General features: G+C 37.3%; 1 protein-coding gene across 3 annotated transcripts in view; it reads right to left on the bottom strand.

Annotated features, from left to right (window-relative positions):
* The window catches only part of scai (suppressor of cancer cell invasion), a 72,357-nt gene that overhangs the window by 30,516 nt on the left and 29,976 nt on the right, over positions 1-11,865 (bottom strand). For all 3 annotated transcript variants that reach the window (XR_009802455.1, XM_061876876.1, XM_061876877.1), the window contains exons 5-9: positions 10,926-11,024; positions 7,831-7,927; positions 7,115-7,213; positions 6,673-6,825; positions 642-743 (exon numbers count right to left, since the gene is read on the bottom strand). Coding sequence is in view for 2 of the 3 variants with exons in the window: in XM_061876876.1 (XP_061732860.1) it covers positions 642-743; positions 6,673-6,825; positions 7,115-7,213; positions 7,831-7,927; positions 10,926-11,024 (550 nt within the window). In the remaining variant the exon portion in view is untranslated. The remainder of the gene's footprint in view (positions 1-641; positions 744-6,672; positions 6,826-7,114; positions 7,214-7,830; positions 7,928-10,925; positions 11,025-11,865) is intronic.

Here is an 11,865-nt window from a genome sequence, read left to right on the forward strand (position 1 = left end):
GTTTATATTTTGTGCAATACAAACAGCAATACAGTTGTCCCTCAAATGTCACGGCTTCACAACAGATTTTTTTTTAACAAAGCATAATCCAAATTTTTTGGGCCTAAATAAAGTGTTAAATGAAGTTTTAATTTATGTATGACATGTGTTACAGTGCAGTATTTGTCTTGTTTTCTAATATTATGATAATGTTTTTTTTTTATATTGTAGCAATTGTTTATATTCTCCAAACATGACTTCTGTTTAAAGGTTAAAGTTGACCTATACTATGCACACCTGATAAGAACTTACTAAAATTCCTTGTTTACATGTCTGTACAGCAAGGCTCCCTGGTTTATATTTTGTGCAGTATAAATATCAATATAGTTGTTCCTCAATACATCACGCTTTAAATGTCCCGGCTTCACAACCTTTTTTTTTTTTTTAACAAAGCATCATCCACATTTTTTGGCTTAAATTAAGATCTTAAATTAAGTTTTAATTTATGTATGATATGTGTTACAGTGCAGTATTTGCTTATTTTCTAATATTAGGATTATTATATTTTTTTTATATTGTAGCAATTGTACATATTCTCCAAACATGACTTCTTTTTAAAGGTTAAATTTGACCTACACTATGTAAACCTGATAAAAACTTACCAAAATTCCTTGTTTACATGTCTGGACAGCAAGGTTCCCTGGTTCTCTCTCCAAAGCTTGAAGCATACGGAACATGTCAATAGTCAGTTCACTAAACTTAACCTAAACAGAGAAAGAAAAAAAATACACAAACAGTAAGTAATGATATCAAGGTCAGGGTTTTAAATGATAGAAGATAAGATTTTGACAGAGTTAAGGAACGATAAGTGAAGTCGCAACTAAAAAAGCAGACCTAAGTTTTTGGACACCTGATCGACACACCTATAGGTGGGTTTCATATAACGTCAAATCCTTTTTTCTTCTTCGCGACTTAATTCACACAATGGTCAAGCAGCTTGACGGTAGTATTAAAACAAGTGAGAGTAAGTGTAGAGTTTGAGCAGAAAATGCCGTATTGCTGTTATGTTATTCGGTGTTGCAGTCGTTCAAATAGAGAGATAGGCAAAAGCTTTTCATAGAGTCCCAATAGAAGTTGTTCATTAAGGTGCGGTATTAAAGTCAGGGAAAAAAACGAAAGAGCGTCAAAGTAAATGGCTCTTAAAAATAATCACTTTCATCATCTTGAGGAATACAATCAGACCATGTTTGTGTCTGCAGCGATCACTTTGTAAAATGTTTGTTTGAACATTTGTGTTTTTGGAGAAAGTTTCTGTGATACAATCGAGTTTATTCTTCACTATATCAGTAGTGTTTGATAGCAGAAAAATATGCAAGAGATCGCATTAGTTTGTGTTCTTTTGTGGTTGCTACGTCTAAATATAACTACAAAGATCTGGTTGTGCAAATAAACTAACGTCATGTTAAGTCCTGGTAATAAATATTGTGATTGTTCCTCCAATATACCGTATTTTTGTTGTTAACTTTCATAACAGAAACTAAAAGTTTAGTTGTTGTGCAGTAAAGCCAAGTGCTTAATTCAGCACGAATGACCACATTATAGCATCTTTGGTGATATTTGTTTGCATCAAAAAATATATTTTATAGTATCAATAAACAGCAGAGAAGAGGACTGTTGACAAACTAGTGAGCATCCTGGATGATGCCAGTCACCCTCTGCATAGTGTTATCAGTAGCCAGAGGAGCCTGTTCAGTGCTAGACTGCTTCATCCCAAGTGCAGGACTAATAGACTCAAGAACTCCTTTGTCCCACACGCCATTAGACTGTACAACTCCTCTCTGGGGCGGGGGGTGGGGGGTACTGGGATGACAGGGGATGCAAAACAATAACAGTGCAATACGTTTTCATAACATGGTCACTACTGCCTACTTTGTCTTGTTATATTCTTATTTTACTGTTATATTGTTATTCCCATTGTTTTTATTCTTTTTGTAATATTTCTCTATTTTGTTTCCTTTTAAACCCCCATTATTTACTTTTTTTTAAATTGATCTCAACTCTGTACACTGCTGCTGGAATTTTAATTTTCCTGAAGGAATTCTCCTGAGGGAATCAATAAAGTACTATCTATCTATCTATCTATCTATCTATCTAAACTGGACGAATAATCTCTCGTAGGCTCAACAGTATGCGATACTAATATATGATACCATATACTGCGGAGTACACTATTACCACAGATAAATTAGTTTGTGCTTACTGTATGCAATACTAAGATTTCACTAGTAAACATGTCATATTGATCTCCTTTGGCAATTGCCGCCACTTTTCTCCACACAACACTCCTTCGGGAAAGTTAAATTTAAAGTTAAAATACCACTGATAGTCACACACACACTAGGTGCGGTGAAATTACCCTTTGCATTTGACCCATCCCCTTGTTCCACCCCCTGGGAGATGAGGGGAGCAGTGAGCAGCAGCGGTGGCCACTGTCAGGAATCAATTTGGTGATTCAACCCCTAATTCCAACCCTTGATGCTGAGTGCCAAGCAGGGAGGTAATGGGTCCCATTGTTATAGTCTTTGGTATGACTTGGCCGGGGTTTGAACTCACAACCTACCGATCTCAGGGCGTTAAGTTGATCTTTATATAATTGTGCAAGTAATTGTGGTCTGTTTTACACGGACTCATTCTAGATTTTTGACATTTTCATTATCATTCCATTCACTTCCACCACCATGTTTACAAACACTTACCGCCTCGATGTCTTCACATCCGGGTCCTAAACACTTTATATAATTCCATCCACCGGCTTCAAACATGCAATTAATTGATCATTCTGGAGCCACAAATCATTGAACTTGCACTTACCTATCTTATGCAAGTCATTTGGCTTTGCTGTGGGCTTTCGTTAAGTTTTCTAGGCTGCTATGGTAAACTGTGAAAACACACTGCTGCGCACCACCAGCAAGTGTGCTTGTTAAATTCTGATCAGGCAGCACAGGTAGTCTAATTTAGTTTCGCTTTGTAGTTACGTTACGGCGTCCTCATGAATCAAAACATTTGAAAGCAAGACTGAAGTTTATGCATGTTTTAAATAAAAGTAACGTTAATAGATTTTAAAAACCTTTTTAAATTGTATCTAAGACCTTTGTATGATATTTTAGGGAAACTAAAGGCCTTCATTTGAAATTGTTGGATTAAATAATTTTTAAGACCCTGCGTATACCCTGTAATTCCTCTTATTTTTTAGATTAAAGGTGGTCCTCAGTTAACAGCGTTCCGTGTTACGACGCACCGCCACAAATTAATTAAGATGTACCGTATTTTTCAGAGTATAAATCGCTCCGGAGTATAAGTCGCACCTGCCGAAAATGCATAACAAGGAAGGAAAAAACATGTATAAGTCGCACTGGAGTATAAGTCACATTTTTGGGGATATTTATTTGATAAAATCCAACACCAAGAATAGACATTTGAAAGGCAATTTAAAATAAATAAAGAATAGTGAATAACAGGCTGAATAAGTGTACGTTATATGACGCATAAATAACCAACTGAGAAGGTGCCTCGTATGTTAACGTTAGGGCTGCGAATCTTTGGGTGTCCCACGATTCGATTCAAAATCGATTTTTTTTTTTCAATTCAACACGATTCTCGATTCAAAAACAAATTTTTCCCGATTTAAAAGCATTCTCTATTCATTCAATGCATAGGATTTTCAGCAGAATCTACCCCAGTCTGCTGACATGCAAGCAGAGTAGTATATTTTTGTAAAAAGCTTTTATAATTGTAAAGGACAATGTTTTATCAACTGATTGCAATAATGTAAATATGTTTTAACTATTAAACGAATCAAAAATATGACTTATTTTATCTTTGTGAAAATATTGGACACAGTGTGTTGTCAAGCTTATGAGATGCGATGCAAGTGTAAGCCACTGTGACACTATTGTTCTTTTTTTTTATTTTTTTTTATAAATGTCTAATGATAATATCGATGAGGGATTTTTAATCACTGTTATGCTGAAATTATAACTAATATAGATACTGTTGTTGATAATATTCATTTTTGTTTCACTACTTTTGGTTTGTTCTGTGTCGTGTTTGTGTCTCTGTTTATTGCAGTTCTGAGTGTTGCTGGGTCAGGTTTGGTTTTGGAATTGGATTGCATTGTTATGGTATTGCTGTGTATTGTTTGGTTGGATTGATTAAAAAAAAAACCAACTAAAAAACGATAAAAAAAAAAAAGAGAATTGATTCTGAATCGCACAACGTGAGAATCGCGATTCAAATTCGGAACGATTTTTTCCCACACCCCTAGTTAACGTAACATATTATGGTAATAGTCATTCAAATAACAATAACATATAGAACATGCTATACGTTTACCAAACTATCTGTCACTCCTAATTGCTAGATCCCATGAAATCTTATTTGTCTAGTCTCTTACGTGAATGAGATAAATAATATTATTTGATATTTTACGGTAATGTGTTAAGAATTTTACACATAAGTCGCTCCTGAGTATAAGTCGCACCCCTGGCCAAACTATGAAAAAAACTGCGATTTATAGTCCCAAAAATACAGTAATTTAGCTATATAAACTTGAGGTTCACTTGTGAACTAATTGCTGCCTATGTCAAGATTAAGATTAAGATTAGTTTATTTCAAAAGGGACAATGCAATTTCATAAAATACTTGACTACACATGGTTAAAAAAGCCAGAATTAGCCAGAAGGCTCATTTTCATCTGTAGTCCCCTGGCCATGATATAAAAAACGCAGAATAATAACAATTTGAAAGAAAAGAAAAATATTAAATACAACATCACATCATAACATTTGTCTAAGCATCAAAACAGGCTCATCTTTTATTTTTTTGTGAAGGCCTTTTACGTTGTGACCAGTTTATTCTCCTCAGGCACTGAGTTCTACACATTTGCACTCCTTTCTGACCAGGAGCCTCTGGTGACACAATCACGGCTGTTTCTTTGGCTGATGAACTCTGCCAGAGGATCTGGAGCCAATTCATGAAGTACTTTACAGGTCAGGTTTAAGTCTGCAAATGTGTGAAGACTGCCCCAGTTTAAAATACTGTATTTTTTTAGAATGGCAAAGTGATGATAGTGCCTAGGTTGTTTTATCCATAACTTTAATTGCTTGTTTGTAAAAGATTTCCAATGGGGTTTTTTAAACTCTGACCAGCCTGAGACCAGCTGGTAAGGCAAGAGTTGAAGTGGCTGAAAATCCTCGAATGCAAATACAATTTTTCAGTATCAATTGACATTTAATTTCAAATGGCATGAAAATTTGAAATATTTAAACGTGATTATTTTACACAATTTGCCAATATGGGCTTTGAAGGAAAGCTCTGAATCTATTGTTAACCCAAGATATTTATATTGGCTGACCATTTGGGGGAAGAATATGCACCAAACACAGCCCAACAATGCAGTGTGTGCCCAGTGCTGGGTGGAAGAATACACTGACTGCCTATATACAGCCACAATGAGAAAGAAAAACATCACATGTTCGTACAACTAATCAATAATGGCCTCTCTTTTGGTCCCAATCGCTCGACTGTCGAGTCCACCATTAAAGATAAAAGCTATCGAAGGTCATCCTTCCTGAGTAGCCTAGACATTATTTTAAGAGGATAGAAAGGCCTGCAAGACAACATGAAAAAAAGCAAGAACTTGTTCTCTTTATAATTAGCGTATTTTTCGGACTATAAGTCGCAGTTTTTTTACATAGTTTGGCCGGGGGTGCGACATATACTCCGGAGCGACTGATGTGTGAAATTATTAACACATTACTGTAAAATATCAAATAATATTACTTATCTCGAAGAGACGAAGAAAATGTCAGCAATCGTCACACACACGTCAACCAATAAGAATTCGGCGGGGGAGGTTCATGGAAGAAGTGCATTGTGGGTCATGGAATGTTAACTGCTATATGCTACAGCCGTAGCTATTAAAACGGATCATTTCATTGTTGGCGGTAACTTATAAAAACTGAGAAGGGCTGAACAAAAATGGCACCGAAAGGGAAATCATTTGCTGCAGATTATAAGCTGGACGTAGTGAAATATGCAGCAGAAAACGACAAGAGGAAGCGGCGCATACCTTTGGAGTTGGCAGAGTTGTTTAGAAGCGACATCAAGGAAGAAGATTTCATCGGATTTATCGATTAGGAGTGACAGATTGTTTGGTAAACGTATAGCATGTTCTATATGTTATAGTTATTTGAATGACTCTTACCATAATATGTTACGTTAACATACCAGGCACCTTCTCAGTTGGTTATTTATGCGTTATATAACTTACACTTATTCAGCCTGTTGTTCACTATTCTTTATTTACTTTAAATTGCCTTTCAAATGTCTATTCTTGGTGTTGGGTTTTATCAAATAAATTTCTACAAAAATGTGACTTATACTCCAGTGCAACTTATATATGTTTCTTTCCTTCTTTATTATGCATTTTCGGCAGGTGCGACTTATACTCCGGAGCGACTAATACTCCAAAAAATGCGGTACTGTATTTCATACAGCAAGAGTTCTAATCACAGTGTGAGTTACTTAGGAATTGATTTAGGTATAATTTACCTACACTAAAGCTCAACTTAATCACGGGCTAGGAACGGAACTGATTTGAAACAAAAGACATCAAATTGAGTAGGGGGTGACCTGGCTGTTAGAGTTGCCAATGATTAGTGCATCTGCAAGGACAAGCTGCCCAACCACCATGCCTTGTTCCAAGGGAGGCACACTTCCCTCCTGTAGGCGATAGCTGATGACCGTGACACAATTGTTGTCGTTCAGTAGTACCACAGGGTCTGCCTGTTTGGAAAAAAAAACACAATTCAGCTCGTAGACATTAAAGAAGTCCGATATATCAATATTGTGATTTCAATGAGTTATCAGAAGTGTTAATTTTCCATTTAAAAAAAAAAAAATCACCAAACTATGTTTTACATTTCGCTCCCTTACTGTACCAAACAACTACTAAAGGACCGAGGTAGGTACAGTTCCAAGCAGTGATCATAACGTAACGTTAAAAATATTTAGTTTTTTTTTTTTGTCGGTTCCTTACAACACTTGCAGGTGTAATTTTTTTTCAGTTCCTTACCTCTACAAATGATGCCACCTCTTGTAAAACCAAGTTCCATTCCAACTGATCCTCAGTGTTGAATCGTTGCGTGTAATCTTCGATTTCTTCCGATAACTCCTGCAGGTAAAAGATAAAAGTGAACAAATAGAAAAGTGAGTTTAAAAAAATACCAACAATATTGTTTTGCACTTTTAGTGTTTGATAGTAGACTTTGTAAAATAAGAACTCAATCACATTCACCTAAAGCTAATAAAATGTCTTACTATTGTCAAGTTGGAGTCAACTTAAAAAACAAAACTCTAACTCACAGATAACCGAAGAAATTATTATCAAAAAAGGGTAAAAAGGAATGCTGCTAAGGCCTCAAAGTGCAAAGGTCACCAAAAAGGACATAGTGCCCCGTAGTTCCATCAACAGCAGTCAGAAGGCAACATTAAGCACCCTGTCATTAGGATTTCAATGAGAAAAGTAATATCCAGACTCTTTGTTGTATTAGTATGTGCAGTATATAAGTTACACAACTCTTGGCGGCATTGACTGCAATTCAGCCTTTACAAGAGTGAGCAGTATTTTTCAGAAACTTAAAATATTAAATATAGGATTTATTTCCAACTCCCTAGCCTTTAAACTTATTTGAGAGCATTAATATTTACAAAAAAAAAATCATCATGCTCCCCTATTTATTAAATAGGGAAAATTGGTAAAAACATGCAACTCAAAAAATAGGGTTGTACCTTGACCAAAACTTTGACTAGGTCCATCTTGTTGAGCAGCAAACAGACAACTATATATCGGGCGTAATATCGAAGTTTCTTCACAACCAATTCTGGCCTAAAAAAAAGGAGAAGAAATTTGAACGTTAGGTAGGTATAGAAAATAAATATTGTATATTTCAAGTAATATTCATGCAGATTATGTCAGAAATTGTAATGATGAAAAAGTGAATTTTATTTCTTACAATTTTATATGGGGAAATTGTGAAAAACTCCTTTACTGTATATTTACAGATGTATCTTAATGAATATCAGAATTATTGAAAGCTTATTTATTTAAGGGCTTAACTTCAAAAATATATGCAATATATTTACTACACACACAGCATAATATTTCAAGAATATATTGTATATACTCCATCTATCCATCTTCTTCCGCTTATCTGAGGCCGGGTCGCGGGGGCAGTAGCCTAAGTGGAGAAGCCCAGACTTTCCTCTCCCCAGCCACATCGTCCAGCTCTTCCCGGGGGATACCGAGGCGTTCCCAGGCCAGCCGGGTGACATAGTCTTCCCAACGTGTCCTGGGTCTTCCCCGTGGCCTCCTACCGGTCGGACGTGCCCGATACACCCTTAGGGAGGCGTTCGGCTGGCATCCTGACCTGATGCCCAAACAACCTCATCTGGTTCCTCTCGATGTGGAGAAGTAGCGGCTTTACTTTGAGCTCCTCCTGGATGGCAGAGCTTCTCACCCTATCTCTAAGGGAGAGCCCCGCGACCCAGCGGAGAAAACTCATTTCGGCCGCTTGTACCCATGATCTTGTACTTTTGGTCAAAACCCAAAGCTCATGACCATAGGTGAGGATGGGAACGTAGATCGACCGGTAAATAAGAGCTTTGCCTTCCGGCTCAGCTCCTTCTTCACCACAACGGATCGATACTGCGTCCGCATTACTGAAGACGCCGCACCGATCCTCCTGTTGACCTCAAGATCCACTCTTCCCTCACTCGTTAACAAGACTTGAACTCCTCCGCTTCGGGCAAGACCTCCTCCCCAACCCGGAGATGGCACTCCACCCTTTTCGGGGCGAGGACCATGGACTCGGACTTGGAGGTGCTGATTCTCATACCAGTCGCTTCACACTCTGCTGTGAACTAATCCAGTGAGAGCTGAAGATCTTGGCCAGATGAAGCCATCATGACCAGATCATCTGCAAAAAGCAGAGACCTAATCCTGCAGCCACAAAACCGGATCCCCTCAGCGCCCTGACTGCGCCTAGAAATTCTGTCCATAAAAGTTATGAACAGAAATCGGTGACAAAGGACAGCCTTGGCGGAGTCCAACCCTCACTGAAAACAGGTCCGACTTACTGGAAATGCGGACCAAGCTCTAACACTGATCATACAGGGAGCGGACCGCCACAATAAGGCAGTCCGCCACCCCTTACTCTCTGAGCACTCCCCACACGGTCAAATGCCTTCTACAAGTCCACAAAGCACATGTAGACTGGTTGGGCAAACTCCCATGCACCCTCAAAGACTCTGCCGAGAGTATAGAGCTAGTCCACTGTTCCACAACCAGGACGAAAACCACACTGTTCCTCCTGAATCCGAGGTTCGACTATCCGGCGTAGCCTCCTCTCCAGTACACTTGAATAGACCTTACCGGGGAGGCTGAAGAGTGTGATCGCACGATAGTTGGAACACATCCTCCGGTCCCCCTTCTTATAAAGAGGAACCACCACCCCGGTCTGCCAATCCAGAAGTACCGCTCCCGATGTCCACGCGATGCTGCAGAGTATTGTCAACCAAGACAGCCCCGCAGCATCCAGAGCCAAAAGGAACTCCGGGCGGATCTCATCCATCCCCCGGGGCCTTGCCACCAAGGAGCAGTATATTGTATATACCAGTGGTTCTCAAATGGGGGTACGCGTACCCCTGGGGGTACTTGAAGGTATGCCAAGGGGTACTTGAGATTTTTTAAAAATATTCTGAAAATAGCAACAATTCAAAAATACTTTATAAATATACTTATTGAATAATACTTCAACAAAATATGAATGTAAGTTCATAAACTGAAAACAAATGCAACAATGCAATATTCAGTGTTGACAGCTAGATTTTTTGTGGACATGTTCCATAAATACTGATGTTAAATATATTTTTTTTGTGAAGAAATGTTTAGTATTAAGTTCATGAATCCAGATGGATCTCTATTAAAATCCCCAAAGAGGGCACCTTAAGTTGATGATTACATCTATGTGTAGAAATCTTTTTTTATAATTGAATCACTAGTTATTTTTATATCTTTTTTTCCAAATAGTTCAAGAAAGACCACTACAAATGAGCAATATTTTGCTATGTTATACAATTTAATACATCAGAAACTGATGACATAGTGCTGTATTTTACTTCTTTATCTCTTTTTTCAACCAAAAATGCTTTGCTCTGATTAGGGGGTACTTGAATTAAAAATATATTCACAGGGGGTACATCACTGAAAAAAGGTTGAGAAACACTGGTATATACTGTATTTAGTATTTCATCAAATATTCACTCAGGAAAAAGGTTCTCGTAATGCTTAAAATAACTAAAATAGTGCAAATATTAAATTGTATCATGAAAAGCTAGTTACTACATGGTTACAGCATGTATAATAAACTTACTGGGATTTTTTTTTTAAGACAATTTTTTTTATTGGCGGTATACAAATTCCCATTACCTGCATTGTTAACCGCCTTGTGCAAGCATATTTTCACAATAACGAACTCACTGAAAAAGTAAAGACATTTGTGTTCTTGTCTTACATAGGAATAGTTGATGATGGGCAAAATTCCCAAAAAGTTATGCTTTTAGGCGATTTTTGGGGTTTCAGCAATGTCCTTTGAAGTTTTCTCAGGTTTGATGCATGGCAATAATGTGACCCGACCACAGGATGTGTCTTTCGATATGATTGTTTAACAAACAAGTAGCTCCTTACTGGGTTGAATCATCCATGCAGTAATTATCCAATGGGGGGCTCTTACCTTTTTGTAAACCCAGGTGGAGACCTTTTTTTTAAATATTGTAAGTCATGCATGCAAAGAAAATTTGATCCTGTCTGCACATTTTTAACAAACCTGTCCTCTTTGTTGACCTGATAGTAGTAGGACCGCTGGCGGATGGCCGAGTAGAAAGAAAATGCCTCATTCAGGTAACTTGTTTCGGATGTACGTAGGCTGTCAAAGTTTAGAGAGAAGAAAACTTTTAGAACAGTTTTAGAATATAGTTCACTACTTAAAATACATTTAGGGCGGGGGTCGGCAACCCGCGCCACCCTAGTGGCTCCCTGGAGCTTTTTCAAAAATGTATGAAAACGGAAAAAGATAAATAATAATAATAATAGAATAACAAATAATAGTAATTATATAGTAAAAAATACAAATAATATAATAATACATAATAAAATAATAATAAAACAATATATTTTTGATTTTAATATGGTTTCAGTAGGAGGACAAAGATGACACAAACCTTCTTAATTGCTAGAAATCCCACTGTTTACATTAAACCTGAGATAATGAGAGTATCTGTTGAGCGCTGTTTTGTCCTACTAATTGGTGGCTATTGAACTCACCGTAGTTTGTTTACATGTACAACCTTCTCTGACTTTGTCACAGAAAGACGTCTTTTATACAACTCCTTTGTCTCATTTTGTCCACCAAACTTTTTATGCTGTGCGTGAATGCAAAAACGTGAGCTCTTTTGATGTTATTGACTTCTGTGGAGTGCTTATCAGGCATATTTGGTCAGTGCATGACTGTGAGCTAACCGATGGTAACATGCTATTTAAGCCAGCTTCATGTACATATTGCATCATTATGCCTCGTTTGTAGGTATATTGGAGCTCATTTAAATGTCCTTTGCATATGTCCTCAGTGTATTAAATTTATATTTGAATGTTTCATGATATATTTTCTGTATGTAATATTGGCAGCATTTTGTTACCAGGCTTGCAAAGATTGTAATAAATCCAATACAGAAGAAAACAGCCAGCCATTTCCTTTAACTTGGACACGC

This window comes from Nerophis ophidion, linkage group LG17 (genome assembly GCF_033978795.1).
Source record: "Nerophis ophidion isolate RoL-2023_Sa linkage group LG17, RoL_Noph_v1.0, whole genome shotgun sequence".
Taxonomy (NCBI): Eukaryota; Metazoa; Chordata; class Actinopteri; order Syngnathiformes; family Syngnathidae; genus Nerophis; species Nerophis ophidion.